General features: G+C 37.7%; 2 protein-coding genes across 4 annotated transcripts; both read left to right on the forward strand.

The window, feature by feature from the left end:
• Window positions 1-572: 572 nt before the first annotated feature.
• tusc2b (tumor suppressor 2, mitochondrial calcium regulator b) lies at window positions 573-7,894 on the forward strand. Of its 2 annotated transcripts, none has more exons than XM_088338252.1 (4): window positions 573-633; window positions 4,897-5,123; window positions 5,504-5,624; window positions 7,195-7,894. In XM_088338252.1, the coding sequence occupies exons 2-4, from the start codon at window positions 4,975-4,977 to the stop codon at window positions 7,258-7,260; spliced, it is 336 nt and encodes a 111-aa protein (XP_088194378.1). In that variant the 5' UTR covers window positions 573-633; window positions 4,897-4,974; the 3' UTR covers window positions 7,261-7,894. The 2 variants fall into 2 exon arrangements, with proteins under 2 accessions (XP_088194378.1, XP_088194377.1); XM_088338251.1 differs by lacking the exon at window positions 573-633 and adding an exon at window positions 1,090-1,254.
• A 1,590-nt stretch (window positions 7,895-9,484) lies between these two features.
• Window positions 9,485-19,345, forward strand: LOC148364143 (hyaluronidase-2-like). Of its 2 annotated transcripts, XM_088338253.1 has the most exons (4): window positions 10,593-10,704; window positions 10,792-10,967; window positions 12,489-13,435; window positions 16,106-19,345. In XM_088338253.1, exons 3-4 carry the CDS (start codon window positions 12,515-12,517, stop codon window positions 16,580-16,582), a joined length of 1,398 nt encoding a protein of 465 aa, XP_088194379.1. In that variant the 5' UTR covers window positions 10,593-10,704; window positions 10,792-10,967; window positions 12,489-12,514; the 3' UTR covers window positions 16,583-19,345. The 2 variants fall into 2 exon arrangements, with proteins under 2 accessions (XP_088194380.1, XP_088194379.1); XM_088338254.1 differs by lacking the exons at window positions 10,593-10,704; window positions 10,792-10,967 and adding an exon at window positions 9,485-9,671.
• The last annotated feature ends 3,948 nt before the right edge of the window (window positions 19,346-23,293 follow it).

Raw genomic sequence — 23,293 nt, forward strand, 5'->3', positions numbered from 1 at the left:
TCTACAGAGAGAGCTGCTAACGGTAAGACACATCTTTTGGTGCTCCACAAAAGAAGTTAATTTTAAACATTATAACCCCAGCTGACAAATAGCTTAACATGCACAGTAATGTGATTGATGTTGTCAAGCTGTTTGGATTTATTTTCGTTTTTTTTCTGTTTTACTAAAATTTTAATTCCCCCTTGTAAAGATCAAAGAGATCAAAGCCAGCTAATGTTGTGACTCATTTCATCTGCAGGTAAATTGTATCCGTTTTTATACTCATTATTGTTCTTATTTCTATTTTCTCATATATATTAAAAAGGATGATGTTGGTTAAAATTCAGACTAAAGAAAAATATGTTGAATTCATTGTAAACGTAAAAAATCCACTATACGACCTCTTGTTAAAAGTATCTTGTTAAAATGGATGTAAAAATGTATTGTGATATTCTAAAATGTATTTCATGTAAATTGAAAAGAAAGCTCTTTGATATGCTTTGTTGGGCAGTCTACAGAGAGAGATGCTAACGAGATCAAAGAGATCAAAGCCAGCAGAAGATCTAATGTTGTGACTCATTTCATCTGCAGAAACTGTATTAATAAAAACCTCATCATCCAGTCCAGCGTGAATGTGGATCTTTGGTGGGACAGGTACACCGCGGTTACACTTGAAACGCGCTATATAAATGCAGATCATTTAATTTAATTTCATTTCAGCTGATGTGCGGCCACTTCTGAAGCTTTCGTCATTTTCCTCATGTTGACGTTTTTGAGTTTTTCCTTGCCCTAATGTAGGTTGTAGATCAGGGGATGGTGTAATAATAGTATGTAGTTTGCAATAACCTGTGCTCTGTGCAGTCCTTTGAGACTCCTTGTGATTAACGGCATCACAAACAAACAACTTGACAAATAAATGTGAGTTCATACACCCCCGAAGCTCTGAACCTAAAACCGACTGGAATTTGTTTTCTTTAAGATTTTCGACAGACAGTGTGCTTCGAGGTTTTTACGATGAAAAAAGTGTGCAATGACTTCGAAACGGTTGAGAAATAAACAGTTCAGGAACGGTACACAAAATGCCCTTTAACTCCTGTCCTACAGAGGGCGATACATTTCGGACCTCAAAGGGCGAAGAAAAACATCAAAGAGCTTTTTTTTGCTAGCTTTTGCCCGTGCTAGCTCTATTCCGGACAGGCAGTTTTTAAACAGCTATTAAGTCGAGTTCGTCAAGAAAAACGTCACTTCTTCACAAACTTTCACAAGTCACGCCCGGTACGTTCACGACAAAGCCAATTTCCATTACTGTCATTTATTCTAAAACGTCGATTTTTGACAGCGTCATTCTGTAAACCACTTAAGAGCAATCCGACCTGAGTTCTAATGTCATGCTGTTGCTATTTGGCAGTCGTATGGTGTGTTTACTCCTGGGCAACTTTCTGTCCTAAATTTTAGTCAAGTTCAGCTAGCTTGGTTAGCTTCGCCTCACCTGCTGTGCTGATATCTCAGCTAAGGGGTTTTGTGTTTTAAGATATCGTCGCTACACTCACCTGTGTCGATACGTTTTGTTTTGACAAGTCCCAGCTACGTGTTATAACGGTCCATTGCGTCTTATGGAATTTATCTTGACGAAAGTATACTGTTTTGTTGTAAATATCCACCCATCCATCCATTTTCTGCACCGCTAATCCTCAATAGGGTCGCGGCGGTGATGGAGCATATCCCAGCTGTCTCCGGGCAGGGGACAACCTGAACTGGTTGCCAGCCAGTCGCAGGGCTCACAGAGACAGACAACTCACTTGCTTATTCACACCTAGGGACAATTTGGACCGGCCAATTAACCTTAAATGCATATCTTTGGAATGTTGGAGGAAACCGGGGTGCCCGGAGGAAACCCTGCATGCACAAGGAGAACATGCAAACTCCGCAAAGGAAGGCTAATAGCTGGATGTGATTCCATGACCACAGAACTCTGCCGCAGATTCGCTAACCACTCTGCTGCCGTCCTGCCTTTTATAAATATAAAGGGGGGTTCTAACTTTTTGAGTATGTTTGGGTAGCTTGAGAAATGTGTGACTCCCCTTCGCATAAATCTCGGTTCTCTGCCCTGCACTTTGGATAGAACTTATGTAGTCTGAATAATGTCCTGATGCAAAAAACCTATGTCTCTTTTGCATCAACTTTAGGGATGGGCGATACCGGGAATATTGGTATCGATCCAATCCAAGGAAATGCAGTGTAATATTGATTTGATATCACATTGGTATCAATTTGATACCGATACTTTTTTGTGTAAATATAATGACCAATGAAAAACTTATTTCCTTCCCCTTGAATTATTTCATAATTACAATAAACATAGTGCAGACATTTTAGGCACCAACAAGTTTTCATTCTTTATTAAATAACTACATTGAAAACTTTAAATGTTTTTAAAAAAAGGAAAAAAAAAGAAATGAGTTAAACCCCAAAAAACAGCAATTCAACAAATACTGTATGACAACGTCAATTAAAGAAACAAAAATACCTTTTAATTGCTCAATATTTTGAACATTAACTCAGAAATGCAATGAAATTGTAAATTGTCTCTCAACGACTCTGTTGCCATGGTGACACGATATACAGGTTTTTGTTCAGGAACAGTAACATGTTTACACTTTTGGCTACAGCTTTTTGTCCTCTGCAGGGTGAGCTTTTTCATGACTTTATTTAAATTGGTGGTGTTGCCACAGTACCAGACAACTTTACAACCCAAATTACACAAGTCATTGTCCTCTCCTTTAGTTGAAAAAAAAGTTCACACAGCATTGCACTTCCTTTTTCCCTCTGACATTTTCAACTTCTGGTAGGTGTGGCACATGTAATTGACCATCTCCTTCGCCTGGCAGGCAGGATGCGCCAGGCAGGGAGAGGTGCTAAAAGTGTGGCGCTCAGTCATGACTCGCTATCTACATCAAGAAATCAATTCAAGTCATGTTTATTTGTATATCCCTTAATCACAAAAAATCTCAAAGGGCTGCACAGACCACAGATTATTGCAAACTACAGACTATTATGACACCCTCCCCTGATCTAACACCTACATGAGGCCAAATACTACACAGATATTGTCAAAATAAAATATAGAAGCAGCGCAGTAGGGAAATTGGTGGAGGAGCGAATTATCGATCCCAGGACAATAATATTATTACAATCCAAGTACTTGTTTGATTCCAATGATGTAGATATTTTGATCAATCGGCCCACCTGTATTCAACATATGAAATCAAAATCTCCCCCATAAAAATGATCACTCTCTGAGCTTTTCTTTTTCACTGCAGTGTTTTTTTTCCCATCTCACGAGATAACTGCAAAATTATACAATTTCAAATATCAATTTCCACAGGCTCTCTGAAGGTGAATATTTGGAATCTAAATACAGTCGAATGCAATGTTAATTATGAATCTAAATCCAGTCGCGTACTTAGCCGTAGAGATCAGGGAAAGTACAGATGCCGTGCTAGTGACGATACTAGACTATTTAGCTATCAGCTACGTATTGGTGGTTATTTATCAAGCAGGATTCTGAAATTAAAGGAATGGTGAATTGCTTTTGAATCATTGCAATCATAAGAAAATTAGTCAGTTAAGATATACATATATTTCTTTAAAAATATGCTTTCTTTTTCAGACAAAATGGAATTTTACGGATTAATGGTATGAGGGTGTGATATTAGGATTGGTGACTACTCAAGATTACACTCTCGTTCTGCCATATTTAACATATTGTGCAGAAGTCTGGGGCAATAATTACAAAAGTTCACTTTTTATCCTTCAAAAACGTGCAATAAGAACCATACACAGGGTAGGATATCAGGATCATACCAATATTTTATTCATGCAGTCCAAATTATTGAAATTGGATGATTTAATAACATTTTTCACTTCACAACTGTTATTTAAGGTCAACAAAAACATAGTGCCAGAAAACATACACAAATTATTCACTCGGAAAGAGGGAAATTATAACTTGAGGGGCTGTGGTGAATTCAAAATCCCAATGGTGAGAACCACCAGGAAAAGTATGTGTGTGTCTGTGTGTGGAGTCAGACTTTGGAATAATTTGCAAAATGAGATCAAACAATGTCCAACTATCCATGTGTTCAAATTTAAATACAAAAAAAGCATTACTGGCGAAATACAGGGATAAAGAAAATTCATTCATGCAATGTTTGCGTTGCGTCGTCTGCTACAAGCCACATGAACTCCTCTTTCCACGATGCATTTACTGTACGTTTATGTTTTGTAGCGTCATCCATTTTTTAGCTTTTTTTGAATCTTTCTTCTGGGGCTGAGGTTTTGGCTTGATTCCTAACCACTTATCAATTTTTCCTGTGTTCTTGCATCTATTTTGGAAAATGATATGCAAATGCACAACCTTATAACGCTCTTGAAAGTCCGGAAGCACTAAGTTATACGATGCAGGCTTCTCATTGGCTCCAGAATACGCAAATTGCCAAACGAACCGAAATTCCCAAATTTCCAAACCGAAATCGAAATAAAGCAAATGTTGGATTTGAAAAAAAATAAAAACAAAAGATTTTTTTTTCTTTCTTGAAAAAGATGTCGGCCACCCGGGCGGAGATGTTTTGTAAGTGTTAAGCCTGACGTAAAAGATGCACGCCCTGGGGTCCGGGCAGACGTTATTTCAGACACTGTAAATATATTCTGTAGCTACACTTCGTTCAATGTATTTACTGTCTATGCTAAACCAGTGTACATTCATGGAGTACTACTCTGATGGTCATGTGAAAGGGAATGTAGGATACTTTACAATTTTCATGACAAAAGGAGGAATGTTCTGTACCTGTCAACTACATTTTCTTTTAAATCTATTATTCATCAAAATAATGTAGGATTCTCTTTTCTATGTATTAGTTTCCCTGATCACACCTTGTGGCTTGGCATTCATCTGATAAGAGCAACACCCGAGTAAACTATGTGCTGCAGCTGAAGATGGGTGGTAGCGGCTCCAAATCCAAAGGATTTTGGCCTTTCTCTGGCTCTGGCAGTGGTGACGACCAAGCCAGAGATGGGAACGAGCGATCGCTGGCGAGAGCCCGAAGTTTTCCTGGCGCTACACCTTTTGTGTTTACCAGGCGGAGGTAAGAGGCGCCTACACTTTTGCCTCACAAGTACATGTTTGTGGTTAACATATTTGGGCCACTTTTTAGTGAATTGAAGAGGAAAGCCAAAACCTGCAACATCCAACAAGACACTCTAGGTCCTCTTACCCTTTTATAAACTGTTGTATATTATTTTTTTAATAAGTACAAGTGAAGCTTTAGGGCCCCTAGCACACTTGATCTGGGGCTCAGGGGGATCATCTTCCTCAGTCAGGCCATCCAGAGGTCAAACAGAGAAAGTTACTTTGCGTTACCCCCCCACGAATGATAAACACACTTGAAGCCTTTGAATCGGTTCCTTTTAGAATTTCTCTGACCCTCTTAAACCGTTCTCCCTTGTTTTGCTCTCCTGTTTTCAGCTCTTTGTACTTGGACGAAGATGGCGACTTGGCTCATGAGTTCTACGAGGAGACGATTGTGACAAAAAATGGTCGCAAAAGAGCCAAACTGAGGAGGATTTACAAAAACTTGACACCTCAGGTGATGAACTTGTGCCCTTAAATTGGCAACGCACATTTCAACGTTTCCCATTGAGATTATTAGTCAAATTTAGCACCTATATGATTCAAGTGTATCCACACAAATTAATTGGTTCAATGACTCATCAGTAGGAATTGTATGGGATTCTAATGGTCGTTTTTCAAACTGGTAACAGTGTAAATGCTACGCTTTTTAAAAAAAAAAATGTATTTTTTTTAGGACCTTATATAAATAAGCCTTATAACGGGCGAAACTTGCTATATGTATCTATATTAACCTGCTATCAAAATGACTAAGTTGGGTGCAGTACATTCTGTGGAGAACGATGCACCACATGATTACTCTATTGTAGGATATTGCTCCTAGTTTAACTTCATAACTATACTAATGATTTACAGTATGTCTAATTGTTTCGATAAAATCACAAAACATCAACTAGGAAATCAAATTTTTTGCGTCATTTTAATTTGAGGATTGAAAAAAAACAACAAAAAACTTGTGCAATAAAACGCAGCATGCATTCATAAAATTAAATAGCAACCTTTTGACAAAGTAAAAGTAAACAAAATCACATTAACCCAGTTAGATTTTGATTTCTGTGCAGTGTCCAAGTTGATCGCACACGCTGGTTTGCTACCTTCCTGGCTCGTCACACAGCTCCTTTATCAGGGGCCAGGATTGGGCTACACAGCTCTGCTCTCACACAGGGCATATGGGAGAGAAAAAGACAAGTAAAGGAGTAATGTGCTCGTACCATCTCACAGTTACACCCTTAGTTGAAGTGTAATATGTGTCTACGTACCTTTACAGCACTGGAAAACGTCAAAAGTTAGTGTCATGTTTGTCCTCCCACAGAAACCAAACAAAACAAACGTATGTGGTGCCCATCCCTCTGGGAGTTTGCTCCCCACATAAAACAGTACTGGTTTCCATGGTTGTCAGTAGCAAAAATAACCCTCCCCGTCTGATTCTAATACAGCACCTTCATCATTTGGTCAGTCTTGATACATTCATATAATTTAACCCATGCAATAATATTTTCTCCATTGCGCTCTTTGAATAACCAACCACTGACAAATTTCACACATGTTCACTCAACTGCGCCTTCCCGACATGATTCGAAATGATTCATGTTCATGGAGACATTTTTAAAATTGTAAAATGATTAGTGTCAAAAAATTTAATGGATTTTACAAGTTGTCCACCCTGTTTTTTGTAATAGAGCATTGCACTTTAAAGATATCAGTAGAACAATAATAGTGTCTTCCAAATGTAATTGAGATTCTAATACCAAAAAATCCCATTAATGAATGGGAAACAAATGTAATTTATCATTCAGACCCCTTTGTAATACTCCTCCACCCAGGTTACAGATCTTCTGAATTTGTTATTGCCAGTCTTTGTGCATGTAGTCAATAGAGTTTGGCAGAGCCTGTGGAATGTGTGTACCTTGCAATAGCTGGGCCAGCTCACATAAAGTTGAGGGTGAACTGATAAAAACACTCCTGGTTACAATCAAGTCGTTTGACCTACGCAAATATTACACGCTCACACTTTTTGTCTTTTGCAGGGAATCATCAAGTTGGACCTACCATGCATCCATGTAGATTTTCCTGTCGTCCTTTGTGAAGTCTGACGATATTCACGAATCGTCACTAGACAAACACGCTGTGTCAGCTCCGTCCCATGCCCCTCATGACTTCCTCTACCCCCTGCAATCTGGGGACCAGAAATGTTCCGACAAGACATCTCTTGATGTATTTGAAGTGCATCTGCGGTCAAGATGATGTCTCGTGAGCTGCGCCTCTGCATGTGATCTGTTGTTGGCGAGGCTTTATAGATCAAGAATGTGAGAGATGTAGGATGGCGCCACGTTGGGAAAATGTAGTCTGTTTACATCGCACATATGCATGTAAATGTTTTTTTTTTCTGACACAGGATGTGTTAGACTCCTGAATCAATTGCTGTGGATTATTTTCAGGTTTGAGTCTCAGAACCACCCTACATGTATTGTCATGAGAAGGAAAGTACACTTAAGCATTGCTTATTTTTTCTTTTTAACTTAGCTATGCATGGGGAGAAAAGGATGGGACGATTGTTTGTAATTTGACAGTTGACAATCAGTAGCCCTCCAATTCCATGGAAATGCGTCAATGATTTTGGTTAGGTGTCAAACACGAGTCAGGACATTGGTAGAGATGATCTGAGTGTGTTGCTTCTTTTTCATCTTTAATTTATAATGTCTTTTTTTAAATACACTTTGAAATGTCTTGCCTGTGTTTTCGTCAGTTATTTGTGGAGAGGTTCATATGGGTGTCTGAAATCCTCAGAAATGCTTGAATTTTAATGTCTTTTCAAGCTTTGAAAAGTACTTGAAATTTGGGTGAAGTGTTATCTCAGGGGGTAAAGTGCTCGTCTTGGGATCAAGGGTTCACAGGTTCAATTCCCGGCTACCCCGAGTTATATGTCGAAGGCACTAAATCCCTAATCCCCCCGGTGAGCAGGTAGTTAGTTGCCTTGCATGGCTGACGTTGCCATCGGTTAGTTAGTGTGTGTAAAAGGGAAAGTGTGAAGCACATTTTAAAGCGGGGAGGTTTTCATTGACTTGAAAAGCGCTTTATAAATGCAGAACATTTACATTTAAATTGTTGCCGTGTTTCTCAACAAGTCTGCTAAAAAAAACAAAAAACGCCGTCATTGCTCTCTGATGGCTTCACTTTGCCATTGCATTTCTTTGTTATTAACGGTGGCTGGTTTTAGTTTGTAAGGCATTGTCCTATGAAGTGTTATCGCCCCCTACAGGTTATTCCCAAGAGCACTGGTGCATTTTACACTTAAATAGGGCAAAATGAAATGTGAATTAGTGCTTAGATTGCAAATCAATTGTGGATTTTCACTGTGGGCCATGCAAAAAAGTGGCCAACTGTAAAGGGATGGGCTTCCTGCAACTGAAACATTAAGCTTCACATTACTGTTTTTACCCAACACCTAATATGGGGACAGATACGTCTCAAAAACATTATCACACGTATTGTTCAGATCCACAAATATCGCAGATTACTCAATATCTAAAAATCATATTTCTTGATAAATGCAGACTAAAATTGAAAAATCTTATAGGTAAATCTCAGATTTATTTGTGGCTCTGTAAAATTGTTTCACACCAGATATCTTCTTTTCCGACACTGGCGAAAATGGAAAACTGGCTTTGAAAGTGCTTGAATTTGGCCATGGAAAAGGGGTACTAAAATTTTCGATTGAGTTTTAAAGTTGCTGTCTTTCAAATGAGATCTAGTTTGAGAAGAAAAATCAACATTCTTCTGGAAAAACTGGCTTAAGTGTCTTAAATGAACAATTTGACAGTTATTAAACTGACACAGCCTCAAATCTAATCGCACGCCAACCTTATCCACCTGAAAAGGAAATTGCAAAATCAAACTATTTTTCTTCAGGGCAGGGAGGGTACCAAAGTTGAGGATGAGTTCTGTAAAGGTCCTTAAAGGTGTATACGTGGGAAAGTACTTGCTTGTAAAGCTGGCCAATAATATTACCTTTAACGGATAAGGAAATGAATTAGAGTTGGATTATAATCCAATTCAAATATATTACTTTTTCTTAGTGGTCTTGTATCACTTAGGGTTTTTTATCTTGTGGAAATTGTCAGCATATGTGCAGTCACTGCAATTTCTGAAGTGTCTATGGCCAAGATACATCAATGAACCCTTCCCCCTGGTTTCAAAGGATATTGGTATCTGAGCAGTTTTCTTTCTCAACAAATCAATCATGTGCATGCTCTGGGATGTTGATGATTAACCGAGTCTTTAGAAAATAGTCATAATTTCTTTACAGCTGACGCCCAGCTGTTGAGACGTTATAGCAGCAGATAAACGGCACTTAGAGGAGGAGTCTGCTGGATATTGCAACAAAAGCCAAAGGTAGATGACAACTTTTTCATCCCTTCGGTGGTGACGAGAACCTTAAAAGAAAAACCTCAAGGAACTATTCAACTTCTGTATTACTATTACCATATTATTTTGAGACTAAAAGGTAAGATGACCCATTTGGAGATAACTGACTATTCCTAGAGAGAGGTTGATAATCTTAAAACATGCATCGGTTGATGTGCTGCATAATAAACAGGGTTCGTACGGGTGCTTGAAGTCCTTGAAAGTGCTTTAATATTTATGTGGTGTTTTGAATGATTAAAAACAGCATGAATTGCTTGGAAGATGCTTGAAATTGTTGGCAAGTTTCTCAACTAGTCTGCTTAAAAATGACAGCCATTGGATTTGTTCTTCCCTCCTGTTTAATGGCAGCTGGCATCAGTATGTATGGCATTGTCCTATGAATTGGAACAGTGTACTGTGAAATATGTAATATTGCAAGGATTACGAATCAATGGACATTTATTATAGGCCATGCTAAAAAAAAATTAAGTAGTGCTTCCCAATGCTGAATTGTAACTGGAAGAACTTCCTGCAACAGAAAATGTATGCTACATATCACAGTCACTTTTAAAAATATTTACATGCATATTGTTCAGATAAAAAATATATATATTTGCTATGTACTCAAGATCTAAAAATCTTGTCCCGATAAATGCATGGGAAAGATTAAAAATCGGATACATGAATCGTAGATATATTTGTGGATCTGCAAAATACACGATTCACACTGGATTTTTCAATTTTAATGATACTGGAGTAATAAGAAATTTGGCCGTGAAAGTCCTTAAAAAATGCTTGAATTCGTGTATAAATAAAGGCATGCGAACCCTGAATTAAGAGTATATAGTACACAGCATAACATTTAAATTCTAACAAACAAAAACTGCTAAACATTAGAAATAAAAATTCCCTCGTAAACTCAGTCAGTGTGCGCATTGTAGGAACCATTCACCAGCTGGTGTTTTTTTCCGTCACCGGAAGTAGTTTACACCGAGTCGCTGGACAGCAGCAATTGAGGAACCGACGACTGGCTATATTTTGAAGGGGGAGTTTTAACACCGCACTATCTATATTTGAGACTAAAATAACGTTTGTGAACATGGGAATATACGCTCATTAAATATCATGTTGAAGTAAAGAATAAAAATGTATTTTATGGTCAAGAATAGAGAGGACATTTTACTAATGTTAATTTTCCTCTCAATGCATCCCCCACCTAGACTGAGATCGAATATCTCGTTTGTTAATGAACGTTAACATTCCTGTCGTGTCTCCTGCTGCGGTCTCCATCTCCGCGAACCAAGTGCGATCTTTATTAAAATGAACGCCAAGAACTGAAGAACTATGACGATTTATTTTCTCATGGCAGGCCCGTGGAAAACTCATTTATCGTTCGGTGAGTAAAATGAATTTTATCATATCTGCGGGGGTGAAGAGGACACGTTGAGCGAACTCAGCACAATTCTGAGATTCCGCCTTAAGTGGTCTGTTATTTATAAACAAACGGAACTGCAAATGTACATTGTTTTTTTTTAATTACGTTATCGAACTTTTTATTTTTTGCATTATTTTTCAACATCTAAGTGAAAAACCGCGACCTACTCTAAAATGCAAATGAGGAGCTCTCGGGCATCTAATATTGTGTTTGGTCGAGCGTGTTTCATGACATTTCAAGATTTTCCCATTTCATTTAAATACAGTACCTTTCGGTAAATTAAAATATTTGGATAAAGTTCCTTATTTTCTGCAATGCAAGTAATAAACATTAATTATCAACTGGACTATTACAATACTATTATTATTTTAAGATTGCTGGTTATGGCATTCATTCAAACCTTATCTCAAATATTACAATATCGCAATACTATACTAGGTTATTCAACTAGTAAGCAATAATTACATAATAAAGGCCATTCATATTTCAGTGACTCCAGAGAATATGACATTTGTTGTCAAATTACAGAAAACTAAGAAGTTTACCAAAATATTCTATGTCCTGAGACAGTCCTGAATTAATCTGATCGAAAGACAACTGCAGCTTTCAAAACATTCATCATCTAATTAGATTTTTTTAAAAGAAGAATAAATACAATAACTACATTATCACTCAAAGATACAAGTGGACTTTGAGTAGCATCTGCAACACAAGCAGTTGATGCCCTGGACAAATATAAAGGTTGACTCCATTCCAAATGCTTATACCCCCACAAAATGCTTGCTGGATCTAAATGAAACTAAATACTATACACTTTGTCTTGAAGGTGATAACTTGTATAGTTTAAAATTCCAAAGAAAAGTGCAAATATGCGTGTGTGACTCTGCACATGTAAAGTCGGTGTTCGAGCTTGTGCCAAATTCCTTGCAGCATGTCTTCGGTAACAGTTTCCACTGCTTCTGTAACTGTTTCAGTTCTGTTAGCTGGAAGATGAGGGAAGAAAGCACGCTGCACGGTCTTCGGCGACTGAAACTGAGCATACTTTAACATGCAAAATGCCTTCTTTTTAAGTGAATGGCATTTCTCAACTGGAAAAGACAGAAATGCCAAATTTTACACACCAGAACTTGAAACGTTTCTACACAACCTGTGAAAATTGAGGTAATTCCAACAGAAAATGTCAAAATTATTGGACGACAAATTGGGCTCTAACATTTTGGAACAATCTGTAGATACTTGGTTTGATATGTTGATGTCGTTTGGCCGATGGTGCTCACATTGAACATCTTTGAACATTACAAGCTTTCTGAATTAACCAAATGTGTTTTTAGATCCTAATAAGTTTCAGATATCCAATGTCAAAATGTCTCCAAGGCTTTCGGAACACCCTTTATATTCAGCATACCGCAAACTACCATCATGCGGGGGTACAATGCACACCCCAAAAACTATATTGCATAATTGATGTTTCATTTTTGGCAGAATCGGAGAAAAGGTGAGTGCTGGCTATGGAGGCTGTCTGGCTTCGCTTCTTGATCCTGACAGTGACAACAACATGGACATGTGTGTGTGCGACACATGCAAAGCAAACAAGATGGCCTTTATATTCCCAGACACCGGTTCTCCTGGCTTGGAATGCCCCGACGCAAGACTGTGTCCCAAGGCACGGTGTCACTTTACCATTGGGCCAGTTTGACATTGTGGCTTCTCCCAATGAGGGCTTTGTCCGACAAAACCTGACCATATTCTACAAAGAGCGCCTTGGCCTTTATCCTTATTATCATGATGGCATTGCAGTGAACGGCGGCCTTCCACAGCTTGCCAGTCTGGTTAAACACTCTGAAAAGATGCCAGAAGGTGTGCAGAAATACATCCGGGAACCCAAGGCCAAAGGTTTGGCTGTTATTGATTGGGAAGAGTGGCGCCCACTATGGATCAGGAACTGGGATTCCAAGGACATCTATCGAAGTAAATCCCGACAGCTGTTACAAGAGAAGAACCCGGCATGGAGCCAGGAGCAGGTTGCAAAAGTGGCCCAGCAAGAATTTGAGCTGTCCGCGCGTAAATTCATGCTGGAGACTCTGAAACTTGCAAAGAATTTGAGGCCCAATCAACTCTGGGGATTTTACTTATTCCCAGATTGCTACAACCACGACTACAGGAATGGTTTAAAGAACTATACAGGGCGCTGCCCCCAGTTGGAGACTGAACGGAACGATCAGCTCAACTGGCTTTGGATGGAATGCACGGCGCTTTTCCCTTCCATATACATGGCATCCGTGCTGCGCTCCACACATCACGGCCGCCTCTTTGTGAGGAACAGGGTGAAGGAAGCTCTGCGGCTGGCGTCCGTTGGGGATGGATTGGCCCGTCCGGTTTTTGTTTACACTCGACCGACGTATAGCGGTCAGATGGCCCTCCTCACTGAGGTCAGTGGACTGTTACGGTTATCAGGACTCAAGGCTTAGAGTTATGATCACATATCAGTCAGGTGTGCACCATCATAAATCGATATCAGCGTTTTAAGTAACACTCTCGTGAATGCAGTGCATACGAGTTCAAAAAGTCAATTGCAATGATTTACTCAAATTAGAATCTTATATGAATACCATGACTAAGGAGAGGACCAATCCCATCATCTGTAAAAACAAACTAAAAGATAAATACCTAATAATATATGTCATATAAAAAAATCCCATAATACCTACTGTAAATATGTGACACTCATGCAATTTATACTTTTTTGCATTTTGTCATTGGTCGAACTGGCTGGTTGATTAAAGATTGGTGCCCCATAAAGTACATATCCAAGTAAATACAGTAATACAAAATAAATAAATGAGCCCTTTCTTTTTTGTTGAATCTCCTTGGCTACAAAAGCAGATCCGCCATAAAGGGTGTGGAATCAAAGAACAGCAACATAATTTTCCAATGGCAATAATTATGTAATAGTCAAAACAACAAAAAACAGTGTGCAATAATAGTCAAAATAACAAACCGACATTCTACAAAATCTCCTTTGCTGGTGTCTGATATTAAAAGCAGAATACACTTATGTTTTTATGTGTTCATTTAAGTATGTGGAATATATTTATTCATACAATTCGACAAATGGCAGGATCGGTTCTTTTTACATGACACTTTTAATCAATCCACTGTCAAAAAAGAAAATATTGCAAAAATGGAAGATACTGGCTACCATAAACCAGAGATTAGATATATATATATATATATACACACACACACACCTACAGATTCCCTTTTCAATGTATTGTAAAACCGAGTTGGATTCTTATGACAAATCCAAACATCTTCCAAGTCCAATGCAACCCACTGACATGTAAGACACTCGGCTATGCACAAATTTCTGTTTTAAAATTGCATTTGTGGAATCTGAGACAAGCAAGTTTGAAGGAAAAGCTGATGTTGACGGAAAATGACAACATTTTGGGCTCGGTTACGGACCAATCAGGGTTCAGCTTGAGCAAGTAAGTGAGTCCTGATTTGGTTTTTGCCTGAGAATGGGATTCATCTAGTCGAGAGAGTTGCCAAAGGGCCGCAAGCAGTTTGAATGTGCAGCTAAAATGACATAACTGAACCCAAATTTTAATAAATTTGGTGTATTTAGACTAATGGTAGTCCTATTTGTTGCCTAACTTGCAAGAAAAAAAATACATATTTTCTGTTTTTGTCACTTACACACTGTTTACCACTGACATCACAAATAGTCCCAAAGCAGCATACTTGTTGGGTCTTTTGGGCACTTTTATGGAGATGATCTCACCGAGCTGATGTAACCTCATTACAACAAATTTAGAGAATGTTGTGGCATCCATAGTTGTTGAGTTTGTCACTTTACAATCTTGTACATTTTAGTAACTTTTATGTCTAGTCACCAGTTTATAAAAAGTCTATAGAATAAAAACACTTAAATTACCTTAACATTAAGGTATTAAAGTTAGAAACGTACAGTAGCCGTGTGTTATGACATTCAAAATATCATTGAGCTTCTTTGTTTTGTTAAAGGGACAATGTGTATTATTTTAACAAATATGTCACTGATTTGTTTGTGTAACTGAAAACATCTTCTTAAAATACGATTAATAAAAACTGCGGGAACTCAAAAATGTCCAAACCACACCAATTTTCTTAATTTATTGCCCAGCCTTTTGCAAATTTTTTTTCTGGTACCTGTTGCAGTAAGATGGTGGACAATTATGTCAGTCCCTTGTAGGTGAGCCCTATGTTATGCCGGAGGGCATTTTCTAAAAAATGCATGTTTATATGCTTGGTTCAAGGATTTTTTTTTTAATATTTTTTGAATTAATATTATTTTTGTTTTTTATTAAAAAAAAACAACAACATTTTTTCTAACACTAGAAGGCACTAAATATCATACCCATTGTTCCTCTGAGCGAAATGAAATATTTTTATTTACCAAGTTAAATTAGATTCACAACCTTCTGTTCAAAATGGTCTCCATACAGTAAAACCTTACCAGCTGGGGTCTCAGACTCAAATTACTCGGGGTCACCAGAGCTAGGGGTTAGTTGATGGGGGGCTAAATTATGTTTTTAACACAAGAAAAGCTCTGATAAAATCATCCCACTGGTATTATTGTGCACTGCTGTTTGTTGTTTTGACTTGTGAATTGTTTAGATTATTGTCTCTATTGGCCGATCATATTGCTGTTCTTTGATATACACACCCTTTAGGGTGGGTCTGCTTTTGTAAACTAGGAGATTCAATAAAATGAAAGGGCTCTGGGGAGGGCCTTTAGAACAGGCTGGGATCTCTTATCTAAGGTTTGGCTTATCCAACTGTTCTCCTTGCAAGTTTAAAATCCATTGATATCTTCTCCTCGATTTTGAGTGTCGACTACACTTAAAATTCTATACATAAACTAATGTTTTTATCGGAGCTTGTCTTGTGAAAAACCTGACTTGACCTAACCTCACCCATATCTTGACTATCGTGCCCCCAGTGAACTAAGTTTGAGACCCCTGGTTTAGCGGTTCCATCTGCATTGTGTTGAGTTTTCTGTTCAACCAACTGTTCAATAACCAAATTGTGATCCATTTGTGGTTGCTTTTTTACAGGTAGATCTGGTGTCCACCATCGGCGAGAGTATAGCCCTAGGAGCAGCTGGAGTTATCTTCTGGGGTGACTCTTCCTACTCAAGTCAAAGCAGCTGCTTGGCCCTCAAAAGTTTTCTGAGCGGAGCGCTGGGCCGCTACCTGCTCAACGTATCCACGGCGGCGGAGCAATGCAGCCGGGCCCGCTGCAACCTGCACGGCCGCTGCCTGCGCAGCAAACCGGACACTGACGTGTACTTGCATCTTAACCCGACAACGCACAAAATTATTCACCAGGACGGAGGTCTGAAGGTGAGCGGCGGGCCCGGCGAGGCCGAGCTGGCTCTTTTCCAGCAACACTTTCAGTGCCAATGCTATACGGGCTACCACGGGGAGGCTTGTGCTTTGAGAGCCGCAGGGCAGAATAAAGCCCCCTCTGTTTTGGGAACATTGTCGCTTTATTTTGTACTCCCGCTTGGACTCCTCACTCTGTTGCAGTGAAGAAATGAAGCAACCTTAAAGGTATTCCCAAATTCTTGAACATGCTAAATTGAGGAAATGGTACATGGTCTCTACATAAAGTCAATATATTTTATCTGTATATTCCAATTATTTTCCGAAAGCATTTTAAAGACCGCGTGTCTTGTCTTTGTCATCCTGAGTTGTGATGTCATCGGACCAACACCAGCACCCTAGCAAGCCGGTCACAGTGTTTTATGTGTTACTTAGTCGAACAGGTTTATAAGTGTTTTAAGCTAAGTTTAGGTAGTTTTTGTGGAGAATGCATCTGTGTTAAGTTGCAAGTGAATTAAGTTATCGTACAACAATGGGAAAGCAGCCAAAAAGGGGCTAAGTGGCAAAAAAAATACAAAGACCTGCCAACAGGGGGCTAACGTGACTGATCTTCAAAAAGAGGCTGCAGCCTTGGCATTAAAACGCGTTGCTTGCCGACTAAAAAACAGTGGACAGCCATTCTGACATTTGACCAACAAAGAAAAGGGCGATAGCGACAAACACAAAGCCGGCAAGGAATGAGCCAAAGAACATGGAAAACCAGGCGCTAACGCTAGGCCAGACAGCCAGCTAAACCACACATGGTGGGCAGCCAGTAAGTGCCAACCAGGTGCTAACAAAACAGGAAAACCCTCGGCAGCCCCAATGCTAACGGACAGCTAGCCTAAAAAAATCATACCAACTGTGACATGCGGTAAAAAACAAATGAAAAGCCACAATTGCCTAGCTAAAAAGAGGCAAAGGCAAATGGGGAACACGCGCTGTAACAGCGGCAGGTAAACTTACCCCACACAGCCTTTAATGGTCCAAGCATTCAACTCCGACAAAACAGTCACACGTCCCCAAGCGACAGGGTAAGCAAAGTTCCAATATCTCCAAGCAGAAATGAGCGGTATGCAATAGCTTTTCACTACAATGCTGTCTGTTTCAGAGCTGCCTAACATATTGTGTTAATGGGTCAACTTTGAGACTAAATTTCTAAAGTTCACCAGCGTGGAATATTTTTGCACTATATTTGCATTTTTGTGGGGAGGAACACTACATTTTCTGTGCCTAATTTAAAAAAAAATGTGTTTGGGAATACCTTTAAAAATTCATTGCACGTGCCAAACCAGAGGAAAACACGTTGGGCTGTTGTGCATTAAAGTGGTACAAATTCCTGATTACCAACTACCCTGCTGCATATTCAGTAGATCACTATTTTCCAAATAAGGTCCCTGTTTTCATTTCCCCTCTTCAAATTCCATAACACATTCCTCAGCCATTTATTTTGCAACTGTTCCCAATTTTGTTCAGTGGTGCATCTTTGATGCATGCTCCATGCTGTCCTTGATCTCCAGATGGAGAAGTTATATCGAGCGCAGTTTGTTTGAGATCTGACTCTTCTTTTTTTTTTTTTAAATGTAAGAATGTTTTTATGTTTGTTTATTTTGCAATTGCTGCTCAAAGTCATTTACATGTCTTTTTGAATTTGGTTAAATCTAAACATTTCATTATGCCAGAAAGCTGTGATTGCCGGGGTGTTCCAAAGGTCTTGGCCACATTTTGACCGAATATCTCGGAAACTATTAAAAACAACACATCTGGTAAATCCAGAAAGCTTGTATTCTCAATGTTACATGGAATGTTCATAAATTTTCAACGTGAGCACCATTGGTCACACGACACACGTCAAGCCGAGAGTCAATTGGTTGCCAAACGCGTTCCAGCCAATGGTTGCAACAGTTTCTGTCATTCGTGCCTTCAGCTTATCCACGTCTCTTGGAGTAAGGGGCACATAGACCAGTCCTTTCACATATCCGCACAAAAAGTAATGGCACGGTGTCAGGCCTTGGTGGCCAGGACATGAGATCATGATCATTCTGCCCAGAACGTCCAATCCATTTGTCTGGCACAGAGTTCCTAAAGCTTAAGGCAAGTTGAATTCAAGACTTTTTCACACTTTTTGAATGCCTTTTGAAATCAAATTTCAGACAAAGTCAACCAGAAAAACACACAATTGAACAAAAAAAGGAATAATAATACACAACTATTTCTTGCTCATAATAAGTTGTGCCTTGTACACATTACCAGTCACAGCTTTTAGCCATGGCCAAAAACGTTCGTCAAACAGCCACTTCTCATTAAATTTACACCTTACCTTGGTCCAAAGTAAAAGTTTCTGTCCGAAGTTGCTATATGTATTGTGGAGAGACCTAAGGCATGCGTCTGCTCTGAAAGGCCCGACTGAAACCACAACACCATTTTGATAGTTCCGTTATTGTGGTCACGTGATGTTGCCACAAAATCAATGAATTATTAAAAAAGACAAGTGATAAATGTTACTCAATCTTTTTAGTTCAAACAAAGATAAATCTAATGTGTTCACATTTTTAAGACTTTCAAATATTGGATTCAAGACATTTAAACACCAATTTAGGCCTTATATTTGTAAAAAATGAATTGAATGCCCTTTAACACTGTGGCAGTGTTGTGGTCAGAAACTGTCTAACCCTAAGGACCCAGTGTAGTGGTGCCCCATCCTGTTTGAAAATGGAAGTCACTATACTCGTTCTCGAGCAACTTATCCATTAAACGGTTTTCCACCATGTCTGGGTACGTCTCACCATTAACTGTTGCTCATTCATTGAAGAATGGTCCACAGACTGATTTCTTCAACATGGCACAAAACAGTAAAGCAGAAGCTGTTGCAACAATTGACAGTCAAATCTTCGCGTCCCAGCATTGAATTATCAGCTTGCTGTGTGGTCATGAGACGGTGTTTACATTGAACATGCCATATAAACATTGAGATTACAAGACTTTTAAATGTACCAGATTGTTTTTTCTATCCTCAAAAGTTTCTGAAATATTTAATGTCAAAATGTGCCCAAGACCTCTGGAACATGTATATCAAACCTAGAGATTACTTGACAGTGTTATCTTCCATATGAAGCAAATTTGCATGTTTCGCATTACAAAATGAACAAAAGTGATGGATGACAGGTTGAAGCTAAAGGCTTACAAGATAAATTAACTAACTTTGGATGCTTCGACCAATCATTTAAACAAATTATATCTTACATCATCATAACAACTATTTGATATTCCAATCAGAAATGATCGCATTGTTTATTTCACTATAAATGGACAATTTGTGAGTTTTTTCGGGAAACTTCTCATTACAATGATACAATTTGTAAAACTTCAGACAAAAGGGCATTTTCTCATGTGAATTTTCTTTCTGGCCAGGTTTTTATTGATTTAAACTGCGATAGCGCAAGGGAGCGAAGGGAAAATTCCAGAGCAAGTGTGAGAAGCGTCCTTATATAATATATACAGTTTCACGTAGCACATCTGCAATTTCATTTTGTCCTGTATGGAAACCTGAACCTCCTACCTTAATGTGCCTCATTTTTTCACATCTGTTCAACTACAAACTATTTTTCTACTACAGCCGATATCGATTTTTGATTATTCATGAAATGATCTTTTTGTTTCTATTTCTACCAGTGTTGCAAAAACGGCTAACGATAAAATGTGCATGAACTGCCTGTATGAGTGGTTTATTAACAAGGTTCCTAACCAATGTTGCCTGATGTATTTGTTTACTGACACTATCTTAAGTTTTAAATGCAGTCTTCATCTCAGCCTTTTATTGTCTAAATAACCTTCAATTTGTCATAGGAAACTGGTACCAGTATTGTTGAGTATGTTTAATGAAGAATATATCTTTTTTGTGGAATTGTGATAGTAATGAATACTAATGTCCTACTTCAAGAGAAAAACTTTAAGGAGTAATGTTTTGAAATGATTATTCATATTTCAATTGCGATCCATTTTGATGAATGTGCTTGCATGTTTCCTGCCCGAGTTCCTGATAATGCCTCGAGACGTCTCTCAATATTTTGGTTTCTCAATTCCTAGCTGGCGCTAGCTGGACTTTCATGCAATAGGTTTTCTTATTTATTTTTCATTTCAGTTGGATAAAGTGCATTTGGCTATCTTAATGTATCAGCAGTAAAATGGATATATTAAAAAATGCTATTTTGCAACGGAATGTTTACAGTACTGCTAACTTTATGGAATTCTGCACTTTAACACGTTTTCTGATAAGCAAAAGGCTGCTGTGTTAAGTTTCTATGGGGACCAACAGTGCATTGGTGTATGTATGGTATGCATACTAATCTTTGGGCGGGCGTGTTCTTTTCAAGATAAGAATTGGTCACATACCTTAATGTGCGTTTGCGGGATAAGTATTGCTCATATCCATTAGTGTTGTAGTTTGCAACATAACCAGGAATAGAACGTTTTATAACACGTTTTTATTTACCTCATTGTATCAGGTACTGGTTCTTTTTTTACATAAACAATTGTAAGCAGGTAAACCTTTTCGTGTTTGTGTCTTTATTCCTTTAGATTTTTGTAATCCTGTTACCCAACCGACGTGTCGTAAGACTTTGTAATACAGGCGTCGGGGGTTAAATCGGTGAGAGGGGTGTGAAGCTGGTAAAATCTAAAAATAAAATAAACTAAATAGATAAATAATGCACCTCACAGACTAACGCATAATTACATGGAAGGAATTTAAATAACTGTTTCAATGTCGTCTTACATAGCGGAGTAAGAGTACACTTTCTTCACAAATCTACTCAAGTAAAAAGTACAGTGATTTAAAAATATTCATAGAAGTATAAAATGTCCCAAAACTTACTAAAGTTAATGTAACAGAACAAATTGAACTCATTATTACCCAACTCTCCATTAAGGCAATACATGCATTCATGTACAACACACACTCGTGCCGCACCAATAATTTTTGATTAAAAATTGTTGTAAAATTTAGTTTCACTTTTTCTCAGCTCAAATTAAGCATTGTAAGTCACAAAAGTTGAATAGAATAGAACACCTTTATTGTCATCACACAAAGTATTGAGGAAATTCAAAGCTGCCCCTTATATTGCACATATTTGTTAAAAAGAAACCTTTAATTTAAAAAGTACAAATCGTACAATTACCAATATGATATATATAAATTGGAGAACACAATATAAAAAAAAACAGGCGGCAGCCACTAAGATAGCAGCGATCAATGATCAATGAATTATAAAATGTGTGTATGAAATAAATCATTTATTGTGAATGTAGATTATGAAATCAATACCAACATAAAATATACAATGTATTTGATTAATGTCCTCCAAAGTCCAATTCATCATCAGATACTCAGAGCTGTTTTTTTTCCATCAAGCTTTTTTGCTTTTATATCTTTCAGGACAACTTTGTTTTCTCCATTCTCTATTATTTGTCTCTGGTACCGTGAATAAAAATAGAGTGTTCATGAAATGAAAGATAACGTGCATTATACATGAATAAATACAGTATTCCTGAATCCATTTTTTTCACTGAATTGTTATTTTTTTCATATTAATTAAAGTTTTGGTTTGTTTTAAATCTTATTTTGTGAAAAAAAGGTAATTATTTCAATCTTTTTTTCTGGGGTGACATTTTTTTCACCACTACGAGCTACTGAATAATAAATACTGTCCCTTTATGGGCAACCCTCACGGATTATGGATCAATTTTTCACTGATTGATTGATTTTTCTTCATATTAATTTCTTAATGTTTTGGATCGTATTTTGTATATAAATGCTAATTGTTTAAATCAGTTTTCTTTTTTTTTTTAAACACATTTTTTCACCACTACAAGCTACTGAATAATACACACTGTCCCTGTACAAAAAACCTTAGCAGGTTATGGATCAATTATTTACTGATTGATTAGTTCTTAATGTTTAGTTTTGTTTTGGATCTTATTTTGTGTAAAAAAAAATGCAAATTGTTTCAATCAATATTATTTTGTTTGCGATTTCTTACCACTACGAGCTATTGACTAATACACACTGTCCCTTTATGAGCACTGATTTTCACTGATTGATAGTTGGGTTTTTTTCATTTTATTTTTAACGTTTTGTTTAAGGTCTTATTTTGTTTGTATGTTGTTTTATTTTCTTTTTTTGGACATGTTTTACCACTACGAGCTACTGAAGAATACAGACTGTCCCTTTATGAGCATTTCTCACTGAGTATGGATCCATCTGGATTGATTCATTTGTTTTCATATTAATTTCCTTAATTTTTTCTTTGTTTTAGATCTTATTTCGTGTAAAAAAAAAGCTAATTGTTGAAATCGATTTGGAGTTTTTGGGACATTTTTACCACTACGAGCTATTGCATAATACAACTGTCCCTTTATGAGCAACCCTCGCTGATAACGGATACATTTTTAACCAATTGATTTTTTTCGTATTAAAATTTCATGTTTTGTTTTAGATCTTATTTTGTAAAAAAAAATGTCGATGGTTTAAATCAATATTCTTTTTAATTTTATTTCATCTACTACTACTACGACTGAATAACAGACACTGTCCCTTTATGAGCAACCCTAGGAGATTTTTTTCACTGATTGATTGATTGATTTTCATATTATTTTTTAATGTTTTGTTTTAGATCTTATTTTGTGTTTAAAAAAAAAAGTCAACTTCACTTAAGCCAGGGGTGTCAAACTCAATTTTGTCGGGGCCATGTGCTGGAAAAAAAAATCTCACGGGGGGCCACACTTGTAGGTTAAAGGGAAAGAGAGAAAAAAAAGAATGAGAAAGACTGAGTAAAAGAGAAAGACAGAAAAGGGAGACTGAGAAAGAGAGAGAAAGGGAGA

The sequence above is a fragment of the Urocampus carinirostris genome, chromosome 6 (assembly GCF_059441175.1).
Source record: "Urocampus carinirostris isolate Australia breed hairy pipefish chromosome 6, RoL_Ucar_1.0, whole genome shotgun sequence".
Taxonomy (NCBI): domain Eukaryota; kingdom Metazoa; phylum Chordata; class Actinopteri; order Syngnathiformes; family Syngnathidae; genus Urocampus; species Urocampus carinirostris.

Coding starts and splice junctions, on each gene's coding strand:
- LOC148364143 (XM_088338254.1), top strand. CDS start 12,515: ATGGAGGCTGTCTGGCTTCGCTTCTTGATCCTGACAGTGACAACAACA. Junction 13,436..16,105: donor AGATGGCCCTCCTCACTGAG/GTCAGTGGACTG, acceptor GCTTTTTTACAG/GTAGATCTGGTGTCCACCAT.
- tusc2b (XM_088338252.1), top strand. CDS start 4,975: ATGGGTGGTAGCGGCTCCAAATCCAAAGGATTTTGGCCTTTCTCTGGC. Junction 5,124..5,503: donor TTTGTGTTTACCAGGCGGAG/GTAAGAGGCGCC, acceptor TCCTGTTTTCAG/CTCTTTGTACTTGGACGAAG. Junction 5,625..7,194: donor ACAAAAACTTGACACCTCAG/GTGATGAACTTG, acceptor TGTCTTTTGCAG/GGAATCATCAAGTTGGACCT.